This window comes from Cnephaeus nilssonii, assembly GCF_951640355.1.
Source record: "Cnephaeus nilssonii genome assembly, chromosome: 4".
NCBI lineage: Eukaryota > Metazoa > Chordata > Mammalia > Chiroptera > Vespertilionidae > Cnephaeus > Cnephaeus nilssonii.
The window spans coordinates 44,817,518-44,845,458 of record NC_137075.1 but is presented as its reverse complement, the minus strand read 5'-3'; the positions used below and the strand labels follow the sequence as shown (position 1 = coordinate 44,845,458).

The 27,941-nt window shown below is 58.6% G+C and overlaps 3 protein-coding genes across 4 annotated transcripts in view; all 3 read right to left on the bottom strand.

Annotated features, from left to right (window-relative positions):
* Positions 1-63: 63 nt before the first annotated feature.
* Positions 64-13,981, bottom strand: PLA2G4B (phospholipase A2 group IVB; the record flags this gene model as incomplete). The annotated part of the gene is given in 21 exon segments (XM_079769657.1): positions 64-2,946; positions 3,068-3,254; positions 3,773-3,939; positions 4,260-4,439; positions 4,604-4,708; positions 5,132-5,269; positions 5,547-5,664; positions 5,820-6,042; positions 6,281-6,417; positions 7,811-7,946; positions 8,708-8,745; positions 9,023-9,106; positions 9,341-9,468; positions 9,758-9,812; positions 10,070-10,112; positions 10,296-10,336; positions 10,652-10,907; positions 10,909-11,047; positions 11,344-11,416; positions 12,799-12,851; positions 13,801-13,981. Coding segments are annotated over 21 exon segments (2,736 nt in total). The 3' UTR covers positions 64-2,692.
* On the bottom strand, positions 13,945-21,347 carry JMJD7 (jumonji domain containing 7). Its single transcript, XM_079769658.1, has 8 exons — positions 21,256-21,347; positions 16,134-16,287; positions 15,806-16,059; positions 15,430-15,486; positions 14,853-14,948; positions 14,576-14,652; positions 14,190-14,349; positions 13,945-14,084 (listed from the first exon to the last, which is right to left on the bottom strand). The coding sequence occupies exons 1-8, from the start codon at positions 21,317-21,319 to the stop codon at positions 13,996-13,998; spliced, it is 951 nt and encodes a 316-aa protein (XP_079625784.1). The 5' UTR covers positions 21,320-21,347; the 3' UTR covers positions 13,945-13,995.
* A 312-nt stretch (positions 21,348-21,659) lies between these two features.
* Positions 21,660-27,941, bottom strand: part of MAPKBP1 (mitogen-activated protein kinase binding protein 1) — a 70,730-nt gene continuing 64,448 nt past the window's right edge. For both annotated transcript variants that reach the window (XM_079769918.1, XM_079769919.1), the window contains 8 exons: positions 27,574-27,740; positions 27,223-27,368; positions 26,905-27,102; positions 26,656-26,740; positions 26,125-26,408; positions 25,245-25,847; positions 24,740-24,825; positions 21,660-24,143 (listed from right to left, as the gene is read on the bottom strand). In XM_079769918.1, the coding sequence (XP_079626044.1) occupies positions 23,916-24,143; positions 24,740-24,825; positions 25,245-25,847; positions 26,125-26,408; positions 26,656-26,740; positions 26,905-27,102; positions 27,223-27,368; positions 27,574-27,740 (1,797 nt within the window). In that variant the 3' untranslated portion in view covers positions 21,660-23,915. The remainder of the gene's footprint in view (positions 24,144-24,739; positions 24,826-25,244; positions 25,848-26,124; positions 26,409-26,655; positions 26,741-26,904; positions 27,103-27,222; positions 27,369-27,573; positions 27,741-27,941) is intronic.

Here is a 27,941-nt window from a genome sequence, read left to right as displayed (position 1 = left end):
GCTGTAACAAAAACACCACACGCTGGGTAGGTTATAACCAACATTTATTTCTCAGTTCCGGAGGCCGGGAAGTCCAAGATCAAGGCGCCGGCAGCCTGGGTGTCTAGTGAGGGCCGTCTTCCGGTTGCAGGTGGTACATTCTTGCTGGGCTTACATGGTGGAAAGCTCGAGGGTGCTCACTGCGTCTCTTACAAGGGCCCTACCCTCATGACCTCATCACCTCTCAAAGGCCCCTCCTCCTACTAGTATCACCTTGGGCAGGCGGGAGGGGGGGGGGCGGGATATTCAGACCACAGGAGGGAGCGTGAGGACTCCACCTGCAGCTGGCCGAGCATCGAGCCTGGGCTGACCAGTATTCTTCTCTTGCTCTGCAGCCCACAGTCTAAGCCCAGACTTGGACCCAGACCTCTGGACTTCCTGGCTGAGTGCACGGAGGAGGCGCCCAGCACGGCCCCTCCACGCAGGTAGGGCACCGGGTGTGTGGGTGGGCGTCCCGAGCCTCCAGGACCAGCACAGATGCTCCCTCCTAAGCCTGAGCCTCCGAGCTGAGACTGCCAGTGGAGGGAGTAACACCATGTTTGAGACCCTTGACCACCCACCCCCACCCCATCTGGTGCAAACCCCTGGCTCACCCTCAGCTGTGCCAGTAGAATGAGGGTCATGAGGCTCCCTTTCCACAGATGCCATGGCTGTCCCCCACCCTCCTTGCTGAGGAGACGCCCGTCTTCACCGCCGGCCGCCCTTGGAGCTCCCGCAGGAGACGGCACCGGCTCCCACCACCTTTCCTGCTCCGGCCAGACCCGAGGTGAGGGGCACCCTCTGCACAGGCTAGAATGCTGCCTGGCTGTCACCTGGACCCACACACCCCTCATTCTCTGTCCTCCTCCCCCTCCTAGACGGAGACGGAGCCCTGTTTGCAGGACAGCCAGAGCCCTCCTGCACCCTTGCTCTTCTCGTCCCTGCTCTCTGCCTCCATCCTCTCTGCCTCCCCCAGTCCCAGGGCCCTGCTCCGAGGGAGACCAGGAGTCAGGCTGTCAGCCAGACACAGACCCACAGACCCACACACAGAGTCAAACCTGAAGAGGTACAGATACACACACACAGAGACCCGCAGCTACACAGCTCATGCCAGGGGAGCGCTCACAGCGTAACGGAGGCAGAACAACTGGTCTCCAGTAAATTATCCAATCACACTCCGGCAGGGCCCACTGATCCCAATTTATGATTCGGGTGACGTGTGGCTCAGTGAATGGCCTTGTCCTGGACACAGCGGCTTCTAAGGCTGCCATTTCTTCTGCTCTGTGACTCCAGCCACCGGCCCAGGACAGGGACTAGGGTCGCCGGGCCAGGGCAGACAGATGCAGTGAGCACCGGTCATCTCCCATCCACCTCACACACCCTGGTCCCTCCTGCAGCTGCCTGTTGGCTCCCAGGACCCATCCCACATGCATGTCAGGAGGCAGGGTGTTCCCGGGAAGCCAGTCCCTGAGGCACGAATGTGTGGAGGAGATTCTGGGGTCACGCTGCCTCCTGTTCTCTCCACAGGTCTGGGCCCTGAAGCAAACCCTGAGGTACCACCAAACCTCAGGGACACAAGTGTGAGCACCCTCTCGGGCCCCAGGATGAGACTCCGCCCCCAGGGCCCTCCTGACTTCAGGAACAAGCAGGTCCCCTGGGTCACAGCCGGGTGAGGCTGTGCCACTGGTCTCTGGCTCTTCAGGTCCCAGGTCTGGCCATCCTTACTGTGGGACAGGAAGTCCCCAACTGAGTCCCCAGCCACACCCCGAGGTCCCTGGCAGCAGAGACCTCCCACCCCCAGGCCAAACCGAACTCCTGCCTGCTGAGAAAGGGTGCCGGGAGCAGATGACCACGCTTCAGGGGAAGCCCATGCGGACTCGCTAGCTCCATGAGGTGGCTCGGGAGACATCTTATGTCTTTTGTTGTTGTTGTTAAGCCTACCACCCAAGAACAGTTTTTCCACTGATTTTTTTTGGAGGGAGGGAGAGGAGACAGAACATTGGTGGCCTCCACCCGCACCCTGCCCAGGGCCAGGGATCGAGTCTGCAGCCAGGTACACGCCCTTGACTGGGAATCAAACCTTCAATGTGAGGGCTGACGCTCACTCTAACCACTGAGCACACAAACCAGGAAAACATCTTGTTTCTTAAACCAGTCTTTGCCCTCTGTAACCAAGAGCCTGCAATAACAGGTCCCTTCTTGGCAGCAATGACAGGATCTCAATAACGCCTCACATTTGTAGGAGCCTCTGATAGAGAAAGCACTCTATTTTACGCTGTACAACTACTCAAGGTAACAAGGAAGGGAGAACAGACAAGGTCACGGGCTTGGAGCCCTCACACAAACCTGGTCAGTGCTGCTCCGGGCTCCCCAGCTGACACAGAAGCTTCCCCTTACTCCAAAGGAAGCCGTCTCTGGCCCGCATCACGGGGACCAGGCTCCAGCCCGTTCAGAAGGCTCGACCTCCCCGGAGGTGTCTGTGGCAGGCTTGCTGGTGGCTTCAGTGCCACATCTGGGTGCTGCTGGGTACACACCGTGGGGGAGCCCCTCAGAGGGCTGGGGGCCTCCGACAGGGCCATCCACACCCCCAGAGGTTCTGGAACACCTGGTGATGACGGTCTCTGCCCCAACTTAACCAGAGCAGCCAGACAGGTGGGGAGTGAACCTGAAAGAGTCAGGGACTGGAGCCCCCGGCCAGGGTGCCGCCGTCACTGGGGCCGCGCTGCCTGCGCTGCCTCCGCCGCTGCACGGCCTCCCGCAGCGCCCCCAGCAGCTGCTCCTGGTTGTTGCAGATGTTGTAATGCGTCAGCTGGAGCAGCTTGTCCATGTCCTCCTGGCTGTAGGTCACCTTCGAGTAGTGGTAGGGGGAGTTGGATGAAGACAGGTTCACCTCCCCAGCCTCCTTCTCCTCAGCTGTCCGACGGACCCCTGTGGGGAGGGAGTGCAGCCAGGCATGGAGGGAAACGCACTGGGGGTGGGGGGACTAGGGTCACCTTCGGCAAGGCATACAGGATGGAGGTGGGAGGCCGGACGGGCGACGGTGGCTCACCAGGGGCCGAGTGCTCCCGGAAGGAGTCGCTGACCAGGGGGAAGTGCAGCACGGCAGGGGCCTCGGGGCAGTCAGGGTCCAGGAACAGGTGGCACTCCCGAGGCCGGCGCTGCTCCTCGGGGCTGGGCGAGATGGGTGGGAACGGGATCCCCTGCTCCTGGCAGAACCGGCCTAGGAGCTGCAGCTGCTGCAAGGCGGGCAGAGTGGCATCAGAGAGACTGGCCCCAGGGCTGCCCAGGGTCCTCAACAGCAGGCTGACTGAGCGTGAGGTCCGCCGACACTCGGGACTTCGTGCCCAGAGGCCAAAGCAGACTCTGGCGGACCCAGCGGAGCCAGGCCAGATGGAAAAACGCTCTAACCCTGACAGCCCTCCACTGCGGCTCCACTGGGCTCCCCTGAACGGGGCGCTAACAAAGCCCGATACTGCAGGTCCAGGGACCAACCGGGGGTGGGGAGCAGCAAAAGGGACCCAAATATAAAATACATGAAACCACATTGCCAGTGCCCCCATCGCCCCCACTTCCCGGGCAGCTGGGTTCCCCCGGGTGTGGATTCTATGAACTCAGTTTCCCATTCACTCGGTGTCACTGTCACAGCCCCGAAGGGCCAGACACTGGGCTCCAAAGCAGACGGCCCTGGAGGCGTAAGCCAGGATGCAGGCAGGCCGGGGTTCCCCACCGCCCCCCAAGCCGGCCCGCAGCCCACCTGAAAGGCTCCGTGGAGGTTGTAATCCAGCGACAAGATGAGGTCCACGTCCCGTGTGGGCCGCAGGAGGGGCGGGCAGCTGGTGTTGATAAAGTAGCCGACATCCAGCAGGCAAAGGTGGGACTCTGCAGGTGTCAGCTGGTTGGGGAGCCCGTCCAGCTTGGTGGCTGGAAAGGTTGGGGGGATGGGGTGAAGCAGCTGCCACAGGGGCTCAGGGCACCAACCCCTCGGGCCAGTGACAGCTCCTTGCTGCGGGTGGAGCCCCTGCCCTCCGGCCCTGCTCTCACCAAAGCAACACCCCCACTTCCGGAGGCCCTGATCCCCAACGTAAGGAGAGAAAACGGGGCTCTCGCTCCAAGCAGCCCAGGGAACCGAGCTCAGAGGGCATGGGGACAAGGTGTTACGAGGTGGGTATCTGGGCCAAGGACCCGAGGCTCCGGGGGCCATGGGATGACTGGAGAGCTGAGACGGGGGGAGAAAGCGGTACCTTTCCAGCTGGAGAAGTGAGGATGTTGGAAATAGTCCTTGTGGAAGTGGAGGCCACGCAGGAAGTTGTGGGTGGCCTGGGGAAGTGGGCGCCGTGTCAGAAGGTCAGTGAAAAACTCGGCTATCCTGCCGGCCACCGTGGGAGGCTCCTCCACCTTCAGAAGGGGGACCTGCTCCCTGTCTGCACAGTCAAGAGGGGAGGAAATGGGGTGTCATTCAGGAAATGGTACCCCTGGGCCTTTACTCCAGCCTCTGTGGACTCCCAAAGGCCCGAGAGTCCACATTCCCCCAAATACAGCCCCACGGGCTGCCCCACTGTATCCTTACAAGGAGTCAGGCACCTACCCAGGCTGGCCTGGTCCTGTGTCCAGCGGTCCCAGAACTGGCTGGGCTCAGAGGACCAGTATAAGCTGTCCTGGAGGTTGGCTGCATACAGGTTGCTCCAGATACCTGAGAACAGGGGACACGTGGGGGAAGAGTGCTCCACCCCATCACAACCTGACCCTTCCCCAAAGACCTGACCTGGGCCAGGAAATGTCACAGTGACTGAACTGGGAAGGTCAAGGCCCACCCCCAGCCCCACCCCCATTCTCTCTACACCCCAGCTCCTCAGCCTTCACCCCAGGCCCATTCTCCCAGCTCCTCAGCCTCCCACCCCCAGGCCCATTCTCCCTCTGCCCCAGCTCCTCAGCCTCCCACCCCCAGGCCCATTCTCCCTCTGCCCCAGCTCCTCAGCCTCCCACCACCCCCCCCAGGCCCATTCTCCCAGCTCCTCAGCCTTCACCCTCAGGCCCATTCTCCCTCTGCCCCAGCTCCTCAGCCTCCCACCCCCAGGCCCATTCTCCCAGCTCCTCAGCCTTCCAACCTCCTCACCTTCCAGGAAGCAGATGCGAGACTCAGGAAGCTGCTTTATCAGGTGCCCCATGAAGAACTCGGAGCCAAAGAGCTCAGAGGGGATGAAGGCGCCGTACTTGGGAAAGCCGACCTCGTAGGGGGAGAATTCGCACCACTCTGTGAGGAGGCCACACAGCCTTAGCAGGGGGCCCGGAACCTGAGGACCCTCGGTACCAACGTATCCACCACATTTTCACGCCAGGGCAGCCCGGTGACCTGAAGGCTCAGCCTTATTACTGGACCCTGGGCTTGAGACCCAAGGCCCTTGCCCCATCCCAAAGCCTGAATGACAGTCTCTGGGAAACATGGGGCCTGGCCCAGAGAGTGGGTACAGTACCCACCCCCCTCACCCCACCAACCACGAAAGCGTGGGTCCCAGCTCCAGGCTACTCACCTCCAAACTCAAAGGTGGTCAGGCCCCTCCCCTTGGTGTTGAGGGCACAGTAGAGGGGCAGAGGATTCTGGCCGCGACCCAGGGCTTCCCGCTGGTCTGAGAGTTTGTGGTCATGGGGCTGGAGCAGGGGTGGGGAGATGATCTGAACCTAAAGCCATGGCTTCCTGGTGCCTGAGCCTCCCCAACCCCCGCTGCCCAGGGTTGCTCCCGACTCTGGACCTTGCCGTGGCTTTGGCCACCCACTCCGCTCCCCAGGCTGCACCGTGCCCACACCTCATCATGCAGCAGCGCCTCGTTGATGAGGGCCCACAGGTTGGTGAAGCAGGTTGGGTGGCCCAGGCGGGCACGCTCGGCCAGCTCCTGCCGGTAGCGCTGCAGCTGGCTGGGGGCCAGCACACCCAGCTTGCTCTTGGTCACCTGGGTCTTCAGCAACTCAGTGGGCCCTGCCAGGTCCTTCTGAGACCACTCCGGGTCCTCGTAGAGGTTGGCCAAAGCCCTGGGAAAGCCAAAACCGGGGAGACCATCACTCAAGGACCCACTGGGCTCTGGTCTGGGACAGCCTGGCAGGGGCCCTCCCAGGGCCCGAGTGCATTCCTCTCCGGCACCCGCATTCTCTCGGCCCTTCCCATTCGGTCAGAGAGGCCTGTGCAGTCTAAGAGCCTCACCACGGCACCCCCTGCCACAACCCAGCCAGTCACCCCCAGGCTTCTGCACCCCACCTGCCGCCAGCTCACCAGGTGGATCCCGAGGCTCCTGTGATATAGGAGACGCAATCCAAGAGGCCCAGCTCCCGCAGGCCAGCCAGCTGCCCGTATAGGGAAGTCATTGCTCGGATCCCACCACCAGTGGCCATAACAGCTACCACTGGGATCTGAAAGAGAAGACAGCTAGGCTCAGAGAGGCCCTAGGGCCCAGCACGGATGCTCAGTGGTTAAGCTGTTGACCTATGAACTAGGAGGTCAAGGCTCGATTCTCAGTCAGGGCACATGCCCAGGATTTCAGGCTCGATCCCCAGTAGTGGGTGTGCAGAAGGCAGCTGATCAATGATTCTCATCATTGATGTTTCTATCTCTCCCTCTCCCTTCCTCTCTGAAATCAATAAAAATACATTAAAAAAAAGAGAGAGAGAGAGAGGGGCCTTAGGGAGGGGGAAGGCCAAGCCACAGGAAGAGAAGGTAGTAATCCAAGGGGCCGCTCAGCTCACCTACAGCTAAGGCTGCTCAAAATCTAATCAGGCCCTAGCTGGTTTTGCTCAGTGGTTAGAGCATTGGCCTGTGTACTAAAGGGTCCTGGGTTGGATTCCAGTCAAGGGCACATGCCCGGTTGCTGGCTCGATCCCCAGTGGGGGGCATGCAGGAGGCAGCCAATCAACAATTCTCATCATTGATATTTCTATCTCTCTCTCCCTCTCGCTTCCTCTCTGAAATCAATCAGGGCTCTTGATCTAATCAGGGCTCTTGGGACCGGTTCTAGTCAGGCCTGCTGAGGAGGGTCTAGTCCAGTGGTCGGCAAACTCATTAGTCAGCAGAGCCAAATATCAACAGTACAACGACTGAAATTTCTTTTGAGAGCCAAATTTTTTAAACTTAAATTTCTTCTAATGCAACTTCTTCAAAATAGACTCGCCCAGGACGTGGTATTTTGTGGAAGAGCCACATTCAAGGGGCCAAAGAGCCGCATGTGGCTCGCGAGCCGCAGTTCGCCGACCACGGGTCTAGTCAGAAGTAGCCTCCTGAGGGTCAGGTCTGTCTGATTTTAAGAACTCCAGGGAAAATGGACAGACCAGGCCTCATCTCCTCACCTCTAACCCCTTAGCAGTCTGGTGGTCACTTTGTGGGAGCTCCAGGGCCATCTCAAAAACCTCCCCTGTAGCCACCCCTCATCCTCTCCCAAGGAGAGGCCGTCTCTCTAGGAGATGCCAGAGCTGACCTGAACCTCCAGGGACCATCCCAGGCCAGCAGGCAGCCTGCAGGCTGCACGTCTTACTGACCGGTCAGACCAGGCCCAGCCTCACAACCTAGACCAGGCCAAAGATCAAGAAACAATAAGAAGGAAAGCTAGCCAAGTGGGGCAGCTTAAACCTCCAAGTGTCTCATGCAATGCTCCACATCTGATGTGACCAAGCTCCCGATAACATGGGCAGGGAGAGCCCGGCTCGGCACCAGCGCCTTTGGTTAGGGAACAACCAGTTCCAGCATTCGGCACCGGGCTCCGGGCCCGAGCAAGCCCGAGGACGCCTGCCCCATCCAGCCCAGCCCTCGGACCTCATCTTCCAGCAGGTCTCCATCCAGCTGCAGGGCCTGCTTCAGCGCCTTGGCCACCACCTGCTTCCTCCTGCTCAGGAAGGCCTGCTCCTCAGCACAGGGCCCGCAGCCCAGCCGCACGGCCAGCTCCTTCGGTCTGCGTGGAGAGGGACCGTGAGGCAGCGCCTGGGCCTCGTCAGAGAGAGGAAGCGGGGTCTGCCTCCCTGAAATGCGTACTGCCATTTGTCCTCTCCTCTCCCCTCTCTCACCTCTCCTCTGTGTCCTGGCAGAAGTGGGCATGAGGGGGAGCGGGGGGACCCAGGCCCACGCGAGGACACACGGGGAAGGTGGTCAAGAGGATTCACCGGTGCCTGAAGAGGCCCCTCTGGAGTCCCAGGTGCAGACGGGCCCCGGTGGGACCCAACACACTTCCACCTCTCAGCCTCCCCCGCTCACCCACTCAAAAGCGACTCCAGAGGGGACGGAAACCAGTTCCCACCTCTTCGTGGTGAGCAGGCAGGTGACTCCTGGTCTCGTGAAGGTCAGCTAAGGCCCCCCCACAAGGACTGCCCCCTGAAGTGGCGCCATTCTCTCCTCTCCTTTCCTTGCCCTCTCTGTGCTCAAATCACTCTCCTCACCTCCCACCTGTTTTCCAGCCAAACGTTTATCAAGTGCCTCCTAAGAGCCCGGCACAGGGCTAGGCACACACCCCTCCAACAAATAAATGCAAGTGAAATGTGAAAAGAGCCTTTGTCTGCTCAGGCTCCCACACATCGTGCTCTGCCGTGGGAGCAAACCCGAGCACCTCAGAGAAGAGTCAGGCGGTTGTGCTGGGAGCCCCCCACCTCGCTCCCCTCCGTTCCTCCAGGCGGAGTGCCTGACCATCGGCCTGTCCCCGTGCCCAGCCCGGCCTCTCACCCTTCTTCTTTTTTCAGCTCCACCCTCATCAGAGGCTCCTGAAAACATGAATGCTCCGGTCACAAAGGTGGGCCGCCCTGTTCCTCTCATCCCAACCCGAGCCACACCCCACGGTGTCCCCATGCTCCCTTGGGCCACAGCCATCTCCCCGGGGCCAGGCCTGACACCTGAAGGCAGGGACGCTCAGAGGACCCCCGCCCCAGGGCCCGGTCCAGCACGTATCGAGGACAGAGCTGCTACTGACGCAGGCCAGCCCTTCAAGGCCCGGGCCGGCCCTGCCTGTGCAACCGGCTTCCCTCCTCCGGTGCCCAGTACCTGGGACGTAGGGAAGACGAGTCTCACCACCTGGCCAGAGGGCAGGGCCCTCAGGGGCACCTTCAGCTGCTCCTGGGGGGCATCCTGCAGGCGCATGAAAGAAGAACTAAGAATCTCTACCTTTCCTTCCCAGCAGGACTTCACCACCTGCTCCTGGGAGGGACAGAGGAACAGCAGGAGGGGCCACGAGGTCAACGTCAGCCTCACACTCTCCCCAGTGGGCCTGCCTCTGCCAGGTGAGGGGCTCCAGGGAGAGCAGGGACGGCGGGAGCAGGTGCTGAGGGCAGGAGGGGCCCTCACGGAGCCACGGCACTCTACCTGCAGGTGGACGCGCAGCTCCGGCTCCCAGCAGGCCAGGCAGTGGAAGCAGGAGGCAGTGCCCACCGAGGCCTCCTGTGACCCCTCACAGGACCCGGGAACCACAAGCTGAACTCTGCCCTCTGACCCTGGAAACAGGAACCAGAGCAGACAGGCTGGGAATAGGATCTGAGCCCACAGTGGCCCTGGTCTTGCCTAAGGGGCCTCGGGCACTTCCCTCCCGGCACTGAGATGGGCGTCTGGCCCAGGACGAGGCTGGAGATGGGATGCCCCCTCCGCAGCCGCCATGAGGAACAAGGGGAAAAGCCCCAGCATGAAGTTGCCCCCCTAACCCCTGCTCCTGCCTGAGGGCAGAGGGCATCTAGTGCAAGGCCCCCTTAGAAAGGGCTGAGGGCTAGTAGGGGGTCAGGGACTCACCCTTCTGGTCCCCAGCCTCCTCCAGGCGCACGTGCAGGCGGGAGACCTCCCGGGCCTGAGTCATGAGAGAGCCTGACGTGAGCACCTCCTGTCAGAGGCTCCCACCGCCCAGCACCCTGGTTCTGGCTCCTCACACTTTACTTCCTCGGCCTGAGGCACCAAACACTCCCTGAGGTTGTATCCTCTTGAGGAACTGAAATCCCAGGGTCCCCCCATCCAGCTCTGCCCCACCCCCCGCCCGACCCCCATGGTGGGCCTGAAGCTCGGGGAGGAGGACAAGCCGGTGGCAGCAGGGAGGGGTTCTAGACTCACCACCAGGATGCCATTGCTGACCAGCTGCTCGGCACAGTCGGTCCTGGAAAGAGCCCCCGTGACCCTAAGCGGGGGTCCCGGTTCCCAGGCCCCCCCCAAAGGAAGCCGGGCATTCCTCCTCTACCGCTGGATGCCCCCCAGGGAAGGGTGTCGGCTCTAGTGCCCGGCGCCCGGTCCCCCCCAGAGGAAGCCCTCCCACGCAGGGCTGTCCCCTGGCCCGACTCACAGACTCTGCAGCCGAAATTCAACCTCCAGCTGCTCCTCACCCTGGACAGAGAAAGAAGCAAGTTAGAAAGGGGGAAGTGGGGGAGAAGGGAGGGAAGGAGGAGGTTATGGGGGGGCAGATTCCAACCCAGACGCCAGCTGGGGCTGGGACCCGTGGTGGGACAGCGATTGTCCATCAGCAGGCTGCTCCGTCCACCCTCTCCGGACCGCCCCAAGAAAGCTGCCCTGGGCTTAGGTGTCAGAAAGAGGGTTGGGGACGGGACTGCTTCTCAGGGGACTGAAGCTCCTGGAGAAGGGGCCACCTGTACCAGCCACCCTCCCAAGCACCTCCCCGCCCCCGCCCTGCCGTGGCCTTGCCTGAGGGCTCCGGAGGAAGCTTTCGTGGCGGGACTCCCCAATCCGCAGAGTCCCCACGTCATACAGCACCGACAACATGGGGTCATCACCGGTCAGAAGGTCCTGGTCGAAGACTTGCAGTTGCACGAGGTTCTGGAAGGGGAACAGAGTGAGGGGCTGCAGGAGGGAGGGGAGGCAGAGGAAGGAGAGTGGGACGGGGAGTGAGGGGCTGGGCGGGGCGGTGGCAGCGGACAGGGTCGGTGAGGGCACTCGGGCCCACCTTGAGCTGCCTGTGGATGCGGAAGCGAAAGCTCTGATTCCAGATGGGGTTTCTGCTGTTCTTCACGGTGCGTGTCTGCAGCCTGTGGCTGCAGGCCGTGGGCAGCCACAGGGTCACATAGCAGTCAGAGGCGGTCACTGCGGGAAGGAGGCACGAGCACCGGTGATTGCCAAGAGCCCTTCCCAACCTGGCCCCCACGGGCCCTGTCCCTCCATCGCAGGCAGCCCCGGGGACCCCGAGACCCGAGGCACGGGGCCGGGCTGGAGGCAGGAAGAGCAGAGGCAGAGCCCCGACTGTGACTTTCCCCCAGTCCTCCCTCGGCACCCTCTCCAGGACACCCCTGCACACCCAGCCCTACTCCCATCTCTTCCCACTGCCCCTGCCCACCTCTGAATGCCACGCAGCACGGTTACCCGCCCTGGGCAGCACTCACCTAGGTCCTTGGAGGGCAGGCCGTGGGCCTGTAGGACACGAATGGTGAGCAGGCACGTCTCGGGCACCTTTGCCTGCAGAGGAGAGAGAAAGGGACAGGTTTGCTGCAGGCAGAGATCCAAAGGAGACAAGGGCCTCCGGAGAGGCTGGGGCCTAGTCCTGAACCCAAAGGCCCAGCCCTGCCCAGCCACAGGCCTGAAGGAGAGGCTGGTGCCTGCTGACGACACCTGCCAACGCTTACACAGCGCTCTGGCCGGCTCTGGACCCATTCGGTACATTAACTCATTTAATCCCACAACCACCCTATGGCAGCCCCACAAGGACATCGGAACGGGAAGACCAAGTGGACACTGGCCTGCGGTTCAGGGCAGGACTGGACCAGGCTAGCTCAGATCTGTGCTCTCAATCCCCGCACTAACCCGCTTCCAGTTCCCGATACCAACAGTCTCCTTTCACCCGCTTCCCCAGCTCGCCCTGGAAAAGAGACAGTCAGGCCTTGCGCCCCCTGGTTGAGTTACCCCCCCACACACTCCCCACCCCTGGCCAGGGCACAGTTCTGGAAATGGGCTCTCTACTAAGGTAGGGACAGCAATTACCAGATCAGATTACCCACAGGTGGTCAAGTCCTTCAGGTCCTACAAGGCCCGGCCTACAATGGTCCTCAGGCAGCTCCCTCTGAACCCCTCACCCTGGGTCTGGGGATGTGGCCCCGGCAGGTTGACAAGGCAGGGAAACCTGTGCCAGCCAGTCCTGCCTTTGGCCTCCAGCCCTGCCTCGGAGAGGGCCTGACGGACGACGGAGTCCAGAGAAGGGCCGGGAAGCTCAGCTAATAGCAGCGTCAGCCCTGGGCTCCCACCCCAAGCAACTGAGTCAGAGGAGCACCGGAGCAGCCACTTCCTCCCGGGGCCCCGGGACTGAGCTGCCAGGGCCCACGTCCACGGTGCCAGGGAGCTCTGCCTGGAGCCTCTCCCTAGGTCAGGAGGAACTCAGGACAGTCCCTCGTCCCAATGCCCTGCCTCTCCCCTGGCTTCTGCTCACCACCCGGTCCAAGAAGCCCACAGCTCTGCTAAGAAACAGCAACAACCAGGCCTCGGGGGGACCAGGGGTTAGAGTGGAGCCCAGCTCCCTACCTGTCTTGCCAGAGCCATGAGGCGGAGCGTCCTCGGGAACCAGGTATGACAGGCAGTGGCCGGAGGACTGACAGTCAGCTTTTTAATCCAGAGCCAGGGATGCTCCAGCTGGCTCCAAGCTCCTCCCTTGTCCCTCCCCACCGCCTCCGCCCCACCCAAGCCCCACTCCTTCCTGGATCAGCTACCTGTACAGGAAATGAGGCATCTTAAACCCAAATGAAACCACTGGCCTCCCTGTGGCGGGGGCTCAACACCCCAAAGACCCATCCTCTCCAGCCATCAGCATCTGTGCCCACCCCACCCAGCCCTGCTCTCCCAGCTCTCACCTGGAAAGGGGGCCCCCAGGAGAGCTCGCTGTCCGAGGCTGAGCAGAAAGAGACTGGAATGGAAGGTGGGGTCTGCAGGAGCCACTTAGGTCTGGAAAGCAGGGGATGGGCCCAGAGAAGCAGCAAACGGGAGAGCCATGCCCCCCATGACAGGGCCTTTCGCAATCTCCCAATGCCAGTAGGACAGGAATGCCCAGTCCACCGAAGTGGTTGGCCAATCTGAGGAATGCCCCAGGCCCCATCATGGCCTGGCAGGGGCGTGGTTTGTTCTAGGAAACAGCCCTTCAAAGCGGCCGCCCCAGCCCTGGGCTGGTGCTGGGGGATGAGGCGTCTGGGCTGGCACTTGGAAAGGGGGCTCCCATCTCCAGGGCCCGGTTGGTGGGGAGGGAGTCTGAGCGCGGAGACCCACTCCTTCCACAGAGGAAGCCTCAGGAGGGGCGGGGCTTCTGTCCCCTCCTTCCCGGAGAAGGAACAGAGGTGACCCTCCGGCCACCACAGCCCACCAGCTGCCCTGGAGCTGGGGGGAGGAGACAAAGCCAGGAAGAGCTTTACAGACTCCACAGCAGTGAGGAGGTGACAAGGCGCGAAGAGGTGACAAGACTGGGGTCGGCTTGCTTGCCAAGAGGGGCTGCAATGGCTGATCCCAAACAGGGGTCTTGGCAGCAGAGAGCGCCTCAGGCACAGGCCCGGACCCAGCCCTCACCCCCAATCCCAGCCACCGGAAGTTCTTACCCAACCCTTCCAGCCCACAGCCCACAGAAGGCAACTTCAGAGGGAGTCTCGGCTCACAAAGCACAGCCACCTTTTATTGAACGTTTCCTCGGTGCCAGCCTTGCTGCCCACAGATACCATCTCGTGCTCATAACACCCGGGAGGGAGGAACCATCATTGTTCTACAGACCAGTCACCAAAGCTCGAGGCACTCACTCACCGGGGTCACGGAGGTGAGGCAGAGCTGCACCTGGCACCCCGCTCCTCCTCCAGGGCAGGCTGCTGCCTCACCTGGGAGCCACGCCCAGACGGCCAGGTCCCTCCTGCTCCGGACGCCTCCAGAGATCCTGCAAAGCTGATCGCCAGCCGAGCTGGGCCAGGAGCCAGCACTCTGACTCCACGTTGCCTCTAGAGTTGACCTGGCGCGGGAGGGGCGCAACCTTCTCCTCGAGTTGTCATTGGCAACATCCATTCACCAGGACTCCATCAGTCAAGGCCCGAGGCCTTCGTGAGGGAGTCGAGCAGCTGGAAGTAACTGTACTTGAGGTCATACTCCATGTCATACCAGAAATTCACTGCAGGGAGAACGAGACCTGAGCATGAGGGTCCCCTTCTCACCTCCAGCCTCCCTGACCCATCTCCCAGATGCCCTGCCACCGGGTGACTGGGCAGCTCTTCACCGGCAATGCAGGCATGGGACTGCCGGACATGGTGGAACCACAGGGCCGGCAGGTAGAGCAGCTCGCCAGCCCGCACCGTGCAGCGAAGGGCCTGGGCCTGGCTGTAACTGGGGTACTGAGCCAGATCCGGAGCCAACGGGTCCAGTGGGATCCAGGGCACCTGGGGACACAGTGGATGCCAGGGAACAGGCTCGAAGCCCCAGGCCCTCGAATTCCACCTTTTCCAAAGGTAACACCATGGGCCCTGCCCTGCTCGGCACTGGGAGGCCCCAGACTTCGGGGTTTTTCAGAGCAAGGTGCCGCCACCCCAGCTCTTTTGTGCCTGCTCCTCAGAGCCCAGATTCCTACCCTTCCCTCTCCCTGGGGCCCAGGAGCAAGACACACACCTTCTCCACGGCCTCCTCGTCCACCATTTTAAAGGAGCCCTCTTCGGTTAGCCGGTAGGTTGCGGGAGTGTACATCTCTGAAACCAGAGGGAGGGAGGTGTGGGGACCCTCGAGTGGCCTGCGGTTTGCCAGCCACAGCCATTTACTTGTTCCCTGGGCACAGGGCAAGGTCAGGAGTCCCAGTGCAGTGGAGACACTGTCCACACCTCAGGCCGGGGCTCCAGCCAGCCCAGGGCCCCTGCCGCCCGCCATCCCCCTCGGGCTGCCGGCCCCTTACCATAGGGGATGAAGGGCCGGTCGCTGGGCGGATGCAGCAGGAAGTGCTTCTCTCCCAAGACCACACAGTAGAGGTTCTCATAGTGGTCCTTATGCACTGCCAACACAGAGGAGGCCCCGGGGCAGGAATGAGGGGCCAGGCCCAGGAGGGGCAAACAACCATGCTGGGCGCCTGGCACCCCAAGACAGCTTGTGGGGTAAGAGAAGAGCATGCCACGTCAGAGCAGAGGTGAGGGGCGCCAAGGTGCCTGGTGGGTTTCAGGCATTTCTGATCTCTGTCCTCCAGGGACTGACACTTGCCAGGCCCTGGGCTCATCTCCACTGAGGAGAATTCTAGCAAACAGGGCTCTCCTGAGTTCACCCCCCGACCTAGACGGTCTTTGCAAAGCTCTCTAGGGACGTAGAGTAAACAATGCCCTCACCCCCAATGCTATGGGTTACCTTCCTCACCTGAGCGGCCAGGGGGCCCCCTCTTGTGTCTGAGCCTAGAATCCCAGAAGAAATCTTAGAGAAAAGTCAGTCTAACTTCCGTAAGGCCCAGCCTCCCACTCTTGGTCTCCTCCCCACCGGATACCTACACGACGTCACTGCGGCCGCCTCCCCCAGCCAGAAGTTCACAGCATCGGGCATCTTCCCTGCAGGTGGGAGGGAAGAGGGGGTTGGGAGGGTGGCCTGAAGGCTCGGCTCGGAATGAACACCTTACAGCGATGCTGGGCCAGAACGTGGGTGGGCCTCGCTCGGCAAAGCTGTCTGGGACCCAGCAGGAACAGGGAGAGAGCAGAGAGCGAGGGCAGGGGTGGGCCCCTGGCAGGGGGCAGCAACCTTCCATTCACCGGCGTGGAGTTGAGGCCGGGGGACGTGGGCGTTTAGTGCATAGCACCTGACCCTGTGGGGCCAGGAGTGTGGGCCCCGTCATCAGCGACGAGAAGCAGCAGGTCCCCCATCTCCACTCACCCAGCGCCTCGGAGGCCCAGGGCACGTGCGGCTCCAGGTCACACAGCAGCTGGGGCAGCTCGGTGAGGAGGTTGGAGCACTGCTTCTGCACGTAGAGGACTCCTGGGTGTTGGGCTCGACCCTCCAGGACGTCCAGCACGCAGCTCAGGGGCAGGCGGCGCTCGGCGGGCATCACAAAGCGGTCCCCTCGCACAGCATCCGCATAGCCATCCGGGGTCACGGCCACACTCACCTCCGTGGAGCCCACGGTGGCTCTGGAAGAATGGACATTCGGCCCCGGCCCAGATGCCACCAAGCACCACCCACATCCCGCCGGGGCGGCCCCCACCTGAGGTAGGGGAGCGACCACTTCCGGAGGGCCGGCCAGTGCTGCAGGGCGTTGCGGATGATGCAGGGCCTGTTGGGGCAGACCCAGTCCCGGTAGAAGTGAAGGGGAGTTGGGGGCTGGTCCAGGTAAGGCACAGCAAGAGGCACGTTAAGCTCTGAGAGAAAGAGGGGAGCGGGGGCTGAAGCCAGGAACATCCTGCTGCTGCCCCACTGGGTAGGCCACACTGTGTCCCTAGACAATGCCCACTGGTGACCAAGGGATCCTGGACAATCAGAAATTGAAGAATGAGGGACGTTTAAGGGAGAAAGTGTGACGTACTCACAAACACACCACTACGGGCCACAGAGTTGACAGGGCCAGGGCTATTGTTCAGCCCATCATCCAAACCCTCCATGGATCATGCCTGGCCTGTACCATGGACCCTCGGCTTTCCCACTCTGGAGTGGCCAACCTCCTGGCATCCAGTAGGAAAGGCAGCCACTGAGGTGGCACTGGGAGCTCCAGAATGAGTAGAGCTGAGGCCCAAGTTTAAGGGTGGGCTGAGGCTGTGTTAGAAGGGCTAAGCACCTTCTAACAGTGATACTTACTGAGCACTGAGGATGTGCTCAGCACCTGGCGTGGCCAATGTGGAGGTATCAAGGGATGAGCCAGTCATCTCAGGGAGCTTACAACCTAAATGAGGAGACAGACTGCCTCACAAAACCACAGGAGGAAAGTGAACAGCATCCCCATCCTCAGACACCCAGGGCTGCCGTGTGCGCTGGGCAGGTTGTGCTGTGTGCCTACTCATCTGCACTAATTGTGCAGATGTCTGTAGTGGTCCTGGGTCACCTGAACAAAAATCTCCTTCTCCCTCACTCCTGTCACCCTACTGATTGTCTCCAAGTCCTACTGATCCTACCTCCTATGTCTCTCAAACCACCCCCTCCTCCTTCCCCCTGCTGGTGTTCACATTCACCAACCTCCTTTGGGTCCTCAAATGTCACCTCAATGAGGCTTCCCTCCATGGCCCCCTCTTTTTTTATTTATTGGGGTGACATTGGTTCACAAAACCATACAGGTTTCACATGTACAACTCAAGGAAGCATCATCTGCACACTGCATCGTGTGCCCATCGCCCCAAGCAGTCTCTTTCCATCCCCACTTCCCCCTTTGACCACCTCTACCTACTCTGACCCCCCCTTTCCCTCTGGCTATCACCACACTGTTGTCTGTGATTATGGGGTTTTGTTTTGTTTTGTTGTGCCTGTGTAGTTTCTTGTGGGGTTTTTTGCTTAATCCCTTCACCTTCTTTCATCCAGTCCTCCAACCCCCCTCCCCTCTGATACCTATCAGTCTGTTCCATGTATCTATGCCTCTGTTTCGATTTTATTCATCAATTTATTTTGTTCATTAGATTCCACATGTGAGATCATACGGTATTTGTCTTTCTCTGACTGGCTTATTTCACTTAGCATGATACTCTCCTGGTCCATCCATGCTGTTGCAAAAGGTAAGATTCCCTTCCTTTTTTACGGCTAAGTAGTACTCCATGGTGTAAATGTACCACAGCTTTTTTATCTGCTCATCTACTAATGGACACTTGGGCTGCTTCCAGATCTTGGCTACTGTAAATAAAGCTGCAATGAGCCAGGCCACCCTTTAAAAAACTGTCACCTTCTCCCAATAACCCTTATACCCCTTCCTTTATTTTCTTTTTTTTAAAAAAACTTGATTTTAAAGAGGGAAAGAAACATCGATGTGAGAGAGATACATACATTGATTGCCTCCCGTATGCACCCCAACCAAGGATTGAACTCAACCAGGGATCAAATTTGCAACCTAGGTAGGTGCCCTGACCAGGAATCGAACCTGAGACCTTCCAGTGCACAGGACTACCCTCCAACAAATTGAGCCACACCAGCCAGGCCCCTTTATTTTTCTATCATTTGTCACCATCTAACACGCTATCTATTTCGCTTGTCCAACTGTCTACTAGTCTCTCTCTTGGCAGAATGTGCGCTCCCTGCGGGCAGGGATGCTTGTCTTGCTCACTGGTGTGCCCCCGGGAACTGGAGTAGTCCCGAGCACACAGTCAGTGTTCAGCAAATATTTGCTTAGTGGTTGAATGGAAGTCTCCAACATCTCCTGGCAGGATGGTTGTTGCTACAGTGAACAAACTTGTTTCCTTGGCTTAATTCTACTTCCTCTCAAAGCATCACTCACCCTGGCCCCAGTCATTTCCTAAAATACAATCTCATCTTGTCACACCCCCAGTAAAAAAATCCTTTGATGACCTACCACTTACTCCTCACAGACTACTGCCTGCCTGGTCATGCATTCAGGCCCAGCCTCCTTTTCCCACCCGGTTTCCTCCTGTCTGGTGCCGGCTCCTTACCACACTCGCCTCAGGCAGTACCAAACTTTGCTCCTACTGCTCACTCAGTCTAGAATGCCTCTCTCCTGGCTTTTATAAAGGGTTCAGGGCTTTACTTTGTGATTTTCATCCTTGAGGTCTAGCCTGAATGCCTTAACCCCTCATGGGCGGTTACCGCCTCCCGCTCCAAACGGTCACTGCATTCATTTTCCCCTCTGAGGTCATGCTCTGTCTCTCACCACCGCGTCTCACTGGTCATCTTTGCCTTGCTTTGCGATCAGTTGGAAAGTGAATGTCATTAGATCAAAACTTGGAACTGAGTGGAAAAACAGACCCTGGTGGGCCCAGGAAAACTGAAATGAAAGAGCTGGCATGTGTGCGTGCTTCGTGGACCAGAGGGTAAGATGAAACCTGCCACCCAGGTAAGGGAGCAGAGGGAAGAAATTGGCGAAGGGCCTTCCCGTCATGTCAGTCCATCAAAGCAGTCCCCATGGAGTGGGGATGGGGGTAATATGGGGCTCAGTACACCTTCCTACTGTCCTCACTAGGATATTTTAAGTACAGGAAAACTGACCTTTTTCTTTTTTTAGCCCTTTGTACCTTCTGTAGTTACTTCAGTTTTACTTTCTCAGCATTTAATAGTTTTTCCTGTAGAGCAGGGCATATAAGGCCCATGAAATCGTGTGGCCCGGCCCTGCCATGGCATTCGGGGTGAGTTAATTAAATGTTTGACCAAATACAGCAGGCTAGTTTTTAAGTTGATAATTTTGTATGGCCCCCGAATGATGTTATAAATACCCAAGGCTGATGGGTAAGTAAAGGTTCCCCACCCTGCTGTAGTGAATGGCCACCATTTTCTCCTGGGTTTTCAAAGTGAGGGGATTTCAAAAGGCATCCGAACAATTCCTTTGGCCAAATTCTTCTGCTAGGAAATTTAGCCTGCAAACATCCTCACAGGTGCACAAAGACTCTGCTCTGGGCACATCGCCTCTTCACTGTTCCTGGAGCACACCAGGCACTCCCCCCTCAGGGCATTTGCCTGTGCCTGCCCTCTACCCCAATGTTCTTCTCTCCTCCCTCAAGCCTGTGCTCAAATGTAGCCTTATTAAGGAGGCCCATCCTGACCATCTTATTTAAATTTGCAACCTGCCCTTCAGCCCTATATACTGCGGTCTATCATTCTGCTTTGTCCCCCGCTTCCCCATGGCACTTATCCTGTAACACATTTCTTGACTCTATAATTTACTCATTCAGTGTGCCTATGACTCATGGTCTGTCTCCTCACTTGGAATTGTAAGCTCTATGAGGACAGAGATCTGTTTTGTTCAGTGATGTATCCTAAACACACTGAACAGACCCTGGCACACTGAAGTGCTTTAAGTACAGTCACAGGCCACTTAACAATGTTTTGATCAACAATGAACTGCAAATACAACGGTGGTCCCATAGGTTTGTGGTGATGCTGGCAGTCACATAAAAGTACGTATAGCACATACAATTATAGTAGTAGGCTATAATATGCAGGTTTGTGTAAATGCACTCTATGATGCTTGCACAACAATGAAATTACCTAGCCTCACATGCAGCACATGACAGTATCTGTTAAATGAATACTCAAAGTATTCGTTGCAGCACTACTGAAAACAATAGATTGGAAATTACCTAAATGTCTCATAAGAGTGGGCTGATTAAGTAAATTACAGCATTAGTACCCAGGTGTGAAAAAGATTTCGATACAGGGATTTGGAATGATCTCCAAGATACATTACCCAGAAGAGTATGTTTAACAGGCTATCATTTGTATAAAAAGGGAGGTATACAGTTTTGTGTGTGGATGCAAACAGCATTTTTTTTTTTTTTTTTTTTGGTTACTCCTCACCCACATATATTTTTTCCATAGATTTTTAGGGAGAGTGGAGGGGGAGGGGGACACACATAGATTGGTTGCCTCCTGCACAAGCCCTTGACGGGGAATCGAACCCACGACCCTTCAGTGCACAGGCCGACGCTCTAACCCGTGAGCAACACCGAGCCACACCGGCCAGGGCTAAACAGTATTTTTGGAAAGATGCAAGCTGGGGCTTAGAATGGGAGGAAAGCTTACTTTACGTTATAAATCCGTTATTTTTTAAGTCATGTGCCCATGTTCTATTCATTGGTGAGAAATCGCTTAAAAACAGAAAGGGGAGAGCGGAAGGAAGGGAAAAAGAAGGGAGAAAAATAAAAACCAAGCAGCTGGGGGCCAGGGATCACTTGCACAGCTGCCCGATTCTTCCGGAGAGCTGCACCGCCCCAGCTGGGAGGAGTCGGTTCTTGACTGGCGTTCCAGCAGGGGTTCAGAGGGGGGGAGTCCGACCACCTTAAAGACTTCACGACAGGAAAGGGTGGGAAAGGCAACATGCACCCCCGATTATTCATTCAGGGCGGGCTGGCTGCGGGAAACACAGGACGGCACCCGAATGGTCAGTCCCTTCAGGAATCCACGAGGGTGTGCAAACACGGAGGAGGGGGGCTGAGAACCCACACCCGCGGGCTTGGAGGAGGTTCGGCAGAAGAGTCGTCAGAGAGGAGGCACCAACCAGTTCCGTGCACGAGGCTTTGCGCTCCTCGAGGATAAGAACTAGGGTGCGCCCCGGTGTCAGCGGCCCAGGAAGCACCAGGGCCACGCGACTCAGGGACCCAGGTCCGGCATGCCCACAGCCCCTCCCGCGTCCTGAGATTGATCTGCAGTCAACGCGACACCACAGCCTGAGCGAACCCACTCACCCCTTACCGCCGCCGAGAATTCTCGTAACTCCCTCCGCACGGCGTCCAAAGCCGCCTCCGCCATGACGCCGCCGCCGCCCCGAGGCCCCGCCCTCCCCTCCTGAAGACCCCACCCACCTCGAGGCCCCGCCCACCCCTGAGGTCCCACCCTCCTCGAGGCCCCGCCCACCCTCCTGAAGACCCCGCCCTCCTCGAGGCCCCGCCCCTCCTGAAGACCCCACCCTCCTCGAGGCCCACGCCAGGGCTCTAGCTCCCCGCACTCCCCTCGGCTTCGTCCTGTCCCCACAGACAAGTCCGCTGCCTGGATAGAGCTTCCCTTCTCCCCGCCCCAGCGCAGCGCCGGATTCCACTATCCATGCAGCGAGCAAGAAGCACCTTCTGGTGTCTGCCCCACTTGCTGGCGTCGGAAAGTTAACAAATGATTGTTTATTGACCAGTTCATACATCAATACAAACTGACATGTTAAAAACAGCCCCTGCCCCGTAAGACCTGGGGAGGGGGAAAGCGCCAGGGCCTGGACAAAGTATAAAAGTTATAAATAAGGGCTTTCAAAACTGGGTCAGGGCAAATCTGAACAAGAACGGCAAGTGCCAGTGGCCTCAGACATGCAGAAGGGGATGGGCACCCGCCCGGCCACAAGATTCCCCATCTTCCCGCCCCCCCGCCCCCCCCAAAAGCTGGGCTAGGAGAAGGAAAGGACGGACACCTTCTCACAAACATTAGCTGGAGTATTGCTTCCTCCTTGTGAGGGGCAGGCTGGCTAAGGATTACTAAGAACCCAGCCAGCCCAGAGGGCCCAGCCTGAGCCCTATTCGGGATGGGCTGTGGCCGGTATGCCAGGTGGGGCTGGGGTACAGGTGGAAGTGTGTTTCTAACCCTGACTAGCATAGCTGCAGCCCTGCCAGGGGGTCCACCGTCAGCTGAGATTGTTCTTGGGCCCGGGATTTCTCTGTAGATTAGCTATAGAGGAGGTGGTAGTAGAGAACAGTATGGGGTGAAATAGGCTTCATCTGCTCAGGTGCACTCAGGCTGACCCAGAGCTGTGCCCCCTTCAGAATCCAACTTCTTTCTAAGCCTCTGCCTATAGTCAGTAGGGCCCAAGGCCTGTCCATAGGAGAATGGGCTTTTGTGGCCTGGAGTTATATACAGCAAAGCTGCCCTGCCTAACCTGAGGCAGGGGAAGCAGTAGGGCCAAGAGACACGTTCTTCACCCCAACACGTCAAAAACTGCTCCACTACTTGGTCCTACTCTCCCTGCCCACTGTGCCCTATCTCCTTCCCCTCACCCTGAACTTCCCTTCCAATTCTCATTCATCCCCTCACCTCTGCCACTTACCTGTCCCTCCTACCACCTTTCCAGTGTGTCTCTTGGCCCCTGCTGCAACCCCATGTGCCTCCCTCCCCTCAACCTCCAATATCAGAGCACCCTGGGAGCCCAGCACTACCTTTGAGGAGGCTCCTTCTACCCAAACCGAGTATCCTTTGGGCCATCTCATATCATCTAGACTGTGGACACCAAGAACCCAGAATTTGGGTTTAGTGTGTTCCACCCCTTTTCGTGCTTCTTGATAGGCATTCCACATGAGCCAGGGTGATGAAGAGGGGGTAGGACATGAGAGGAAACCAGGCACACATGAGTCAGTCAAGTACTCTAGCAATGAACATGCAACAGGTGTGTGTGTGTGTGTGTGTGTGTGTGTGTGTGTGTATTTCATCTGCGGCCAAGGTCTTTAGAAGGTGGGCCAGTGCCCTGTAAACCTCGAGGGAAACTCCAACACAGGCTTCTAACTGAGCATCACTCAGGATGCAGGGAGATGGTGGCCTCTGGGCTCCAGCAGCCTGCTGGGGACCAGAGTTGGAGGATAGGGAAGGCCAAGGGCCCGAGGAAAGTAGCCAGAGCTTCGTGTCTGCCTAGCAGAGGGCTTTACTGTCCTGCAGCAATGTCCCACCGCTGACTCCACAAGTTGTGGCCAAGACAGAAAGGGGGCACAGGGAAAAAGACAATGCTAGGGCCCTCTTGGAGGGGGAATAGGAGTGGAATGTGGGGGCTTAGGCCTTGATACATTCTTGATGGCTGGGAATGCCCTGAAGGGCCAGAGGGCTCTGCCTTTCTGAACTGCCAGGAATTGGAGAAAAATGGATAAAGCCTGCTCTGGCAGCCAGGAGAGTGTAGCTGGTGTGGGAGGGAAGGGGAGGTAGAGGAGAGGCTCCGCTATTGGCTGAAGGGTATTGAGTACCACATTACCTCTCACCTCTACCTACAAAATACCCTGTGTGTGTGCTCCACCCCAGGGAGCTGATCCCTGCAGTAATTTCAAATGGCTTCTAAGAAGAGAGAGGGCCAGCCCTTCCTGATCTCCCCTAGATGGGGCAGGCCACCCTCCTACTCCTCACAGCACCAAGATGACAAAAACCCAAGACCTAACCCCTGCATGAGCTACCGGAGGAGTTGTGGAGGCAGGAGTTCCAAGAAAGTGAGGCAACAGTCAGGGAAATAAATTAATAAATACAGGGCTCCGTGAGGAGCAGCTGGGCAAGCTGCTTCCCCTCTGAGCATTGATCTCTGCTATCCACTCGAAGCATCCCCACAGGTTTTAGTGAGTGGAGAGGGGCTAGTTTGGAACAGGGGGAGCGTTCACTTGGGACAGGCTTCTGGAGTTCAGAGTCTGCGTTCCATGCGACGCTCCACAGCTCGAAGCAGCAGCTCTGAGTATTGCTCTAGCAGGGCCTGTGTTTGCTCAGCTCCCACGGCCCCAGGGCTTCCACCGGGGCTGGGCAGCACTGTCCCGGCCAGGGCCTCTAGTTCCTGCCGCACTGAAGAGAAGGTGTTTCTGAGGAGCTGGGTGATGCGACTTTGCTCCACTGAGGGTGTCTTGCAGCTAGCCACCTGCAACAGGACCCCAGAAGTGGGTTGGAGAAAGAGTGGAGGGATCAGTCAACGGATGCATGAAAAGGAGGGGCTCCACCTGGGGAGCCCACCCCCAAAGAAGGGACTACATGCCCAGCTGTGTGACTGGGAACTCCACACTCCAAGATCAGCAAGTATGACCAAGGCTATGTGATGGAGTGGCCCCAAAAGAGGAGCTCATCACATGATGGCACCATCTAAATTTTGTTAGTAACTCCTCTTTTAAGGCGAATAGTCCAGGGCAGCCAAATAGTTTTTAAATATGAAAAGGGATATTATTAATAATTACATTGGGACAAGAGGCATGAACTGGGATGGTCCTAAGCAAACTAAGACACATGGGCTCTCTACCCCGCTTGCTGATCTGAGGAAGTACTAGCTCTTAGTCAGAAATAACCAGTAGGTGCTTGGCTCAAGTGGCCTGACCTGGCCTCTAACCCCTTTGTCTCCTCTGCCCAGCATGTTCTTGATTGCTCCACCCCCATCAGTGGAAGAGCCTTATCATTAGATGCTGGATACTGAGCTAGCACCCCTGACGTGCCCTGTCTCCCCACCGGTGGGTGCCCAACACGTACCAAGTGGTAGAGCTGCACAGCCTGGCGCACACTGCCCTGGAGCTCTGCCACAAGCTGCTCGCACTGCTCCAGGCTTACCACTGGTTCTGGAAGAGACAGACACAGCTCAGGCCCAGCAAACCTGCCCTTTCTGGCCTCCCCACCCATGGCTGCTCAGAGCAAGACAGGCTACCCTCCAGCATCATACCCCCTCCACTTGCCCTCAGTCTCTTCCTCTTGCCTCTTCCTTCCCAACACCCTCCCGACACACAGAAAATAAGGTCCAAAGGAAAGGGCCAGTCCCAGAGGCCAGAAGGCATTGAGGTCAAGTGGGTCAAGAGAGATCATGAAGGTTGGCAGGAGTGTCTCACCATCAGGGGTGTGACTTATGGACCGAGACAGGAGCAGACAGGACGAAAAACGCCAGAGGCTGGACGCACAGAAATGGAATGGAGCCAGAGAGCGGCCAACAGAGACGGGAGAGAGAGGATGGGGCAGGAGATGAAAGCTGGGGAGCTGTGCACACCTGAGGCCTGGCTTAGGGCTGCCCCTGGCCTGGTGCACTCCATGGGGCTGGGAGTCTTCTCAGGGGGTGGGGGCTGCAAGATCTCGGGGTCTTGGAGGAGGCTGCCGACCGGCAGGTGCTGGGCACAAGGGCTGTTGGACCCAGGTTGAACCTGGCACTCTGTCCTAGGCCAGGGAGGGGTACCCTCCCCTAAACAGGCCTGTCTCTCAGATGGACTGTGAGCCTTTCCTAGGCCCACTGGGGAGCCAGGCTGTTCTGCCTCACTAGGGGTCCGGCCCTTGGTAACAGGTGAGAAGGTGGCCAGGGTAGGACGATCAGGCAGTGGCTTTGGAATGTCCAGGACCAGGTGAGCCCGGCTGGGCAGGGCCAGCTGCCTGAGTGGTGGGACCCGGATGGGGGCAGGAGCTTGAGGTTCAGCTGCCAGGCCCAGGTTCTCCCCAACAGAGATGCTGCGGGATATCTTGGCCATGGAACTGGTGGTGGGGTTCTGGTAGGAGTGGGGCCGAGACAGAGACAGACGGTCATCAGCCTGGGGCAGGGAACGTAGGCCCTCCTGGGCTTCCATCTCCCGTAAGTGTAATGGGCCTGGCAGGAGAGCCCCACCTACAGAAGAGACAGAAACATATGCAGGTCAGGTGGTAAGGAAGGTGTCTCAGATGCCAAGGCTCAATTCCCAAAGACCTGCTGAGCCTTGCACACGCCCACTAAAGCAGTGGTCACCAACCGGTGGTCCACGAGGTCCAAAAGGTTGGCGACCGCTGCACTAAAGGGCACCCAGTGGTAAGCAGAGTGGCACAGAGGGTGGCATCAGGCCCTCCTTCCTCTAGCAGTTCATGCTCCACTCCCCACGCCCTGGCGCTGAGCCCACCAGGCCCCTCACCCTGTGGCGCCAGGCTCTGCATGGACGGGGCTTTCTGGAGTCCACCAAAGGGGCTGGCTGTGGCCACGCTCTTGGAGATCCAGCTGCTGTCCGCATTGACACGGCGGCGAGGCAACAGCACAGGGGCTGCCTGCTGGGGACCAGGGTTTCTAGGGGAGGGCTCCACCTCTGGGGGTGCTCCTGGAGGATTAGCACCATTGCCTCTCAGCTGCTCACCAGAAGCCTGCGGCACCTGGACTGGTTTCAACGTCAGAGCCAGGCTTGAGGAAGATGGGGACGGTTCCCTACAGGGAGGAAACATGGAAGAAGGACTGGAGGAGGAAGATGGGGAGACGCTCTCACAGCACTAGGGAGCGCTAGGAGAGGGCAGGCAGGCACAAAGCCAGCCAAGGCAGTTGTCCTCAAACTTGGGAGTGCAAAATACTGGTGGGTATGGGAAGCCTTAGAGAGAGGAGGGCTCCCTGCTGGAAGCACTGGGCGGTCAGGAGAGTGGAGCTCCTTGTGGCCGAGTGAGAGCTGCTGTGGGAGTACCTGAGTGGGGGCGTCAGCACTTGCAAAAGGAATCGTGAAGAGATGCTCTGAGACTCTGTCCTCTCTGGTACCCGGACTGGGCCCCCTGCCAGGGTGACAGAAATCATGAACTGAAGCAAACCCTTGCCCCAGATTCTACCCCCTGGAGAAGGCAACCGCAGAGCATGGCCTGCCCTTGGACCTTCCCTTTCAGCCAGGCAGAGGGGAGCAGTGCTGATTGGAGGCCCTGCACTGGCCCTGTGACCACACCTGGAGCAGCCCCATTGGCCAGAGTCTCAAAGTGCTGTTTTAGAAACTGCTCCTGGTCCGGGGTTCGGGGGCTGCCTTCCTGCAGCTCATAGGGACCAGTGCCTCCCTCCTCTTCCTCCTCTTCCTCATCACCCTCAGCTGGCTCTTCGAGGTCTGAGGAAATGCCATCCACACTCAGGGGCTCCGTGCTTTCAGAGTCTAGAAGTGGAGGAGGGGACAAAAGCACCATGCTGTACCCATCTGCCACCAGAGCCTCCACACCCACCTCAGCCCACTGACCTGCCTGGTTCTGGGCCTCCCTCAAGGCTGCAGCCTCACCTTCATTGGGGTGCTCAGGGCTGGAAAGGCGGCTGCTGCTATAATCCACAGAGCAGGCACTGTCAGGGCTGTGCTTCTCTGAGCCCCTGTTGCCTGGGTACACTCTTCCCAGGGTCCCTCGAGCTGGTGCCTGCACCTGGAACTCACTGCCAGGAAGGCCAGCAGTAGAGGAGGCAATGAGCAGGGTTAAGCAGCAGCCCCCCTAAACTTCTGCCTTCCTTCTCCCCCACCTGTGACAGGACTGGGGATGAGGAAGTGGTGACATGGTAGACAAGCCCCAAAAACACTCCAAGGGAAGGGAAGACAGTGGGCTGCATGTCCCCAGGGGCCTGGTGGTGGCAGAACCCTTGCCTGGTATCCAAGGTGGGGCTGTCACTCGGCTCCGGGTAGACAATACCATCTTCGATGGGTGTAGGCTCCAGATCTTGGGGAAAGACCCCTTCCTCTTGGGACAACAACCGGATAATGTGGGGGCAGGAACAGGGTTGGGAAGTACGAGGCTGAGGGGACTTTTCATTCTGGAAACACACAAAGGGGTATTACTGAGGTTGCTGATATGACAGAGGCTCTGGGAAAGAGGGGAGGTGGACAAGGTTTTGGTGAGCTCCAACTCTGGGAAAAAGCTGAGTACTCCAACTAAGGACAGATACCAGGAAGCCAGGCTGGGCTCCACCTAGTGTTCCTGAGCTTCTAGAAGAACTATATTAGCACTCTGACTG

What these genes read in the sequence shown, in the direction of transcription:
- JMJD7 (XM_079769658.1), bottom strand. Translation starts at nt 21,319, where the DNA reads ATGGCGGAGGCGGCTTTGGACGCCGTGCGGAGGGAGTTACGAGAATTC. An exon ending in CCGGCCCTTCATCCCCTATG is followed by an intron (nt 14,653 to 14,852) that starts GTAAGGGGCCGG and finishes CTCTGGTTTCAG; the next exon opens with AGATGTACACTCCCGCAACC. An exon ending in GTCCCATGCCTGCATTGCCG is followed by an intron (nt 14,085 to 14,189) that starts GTGAAGAGCTGC and finishes TTCTCCCTGCAG; the next exon opens with TGAATTTCTGGTATGACATG.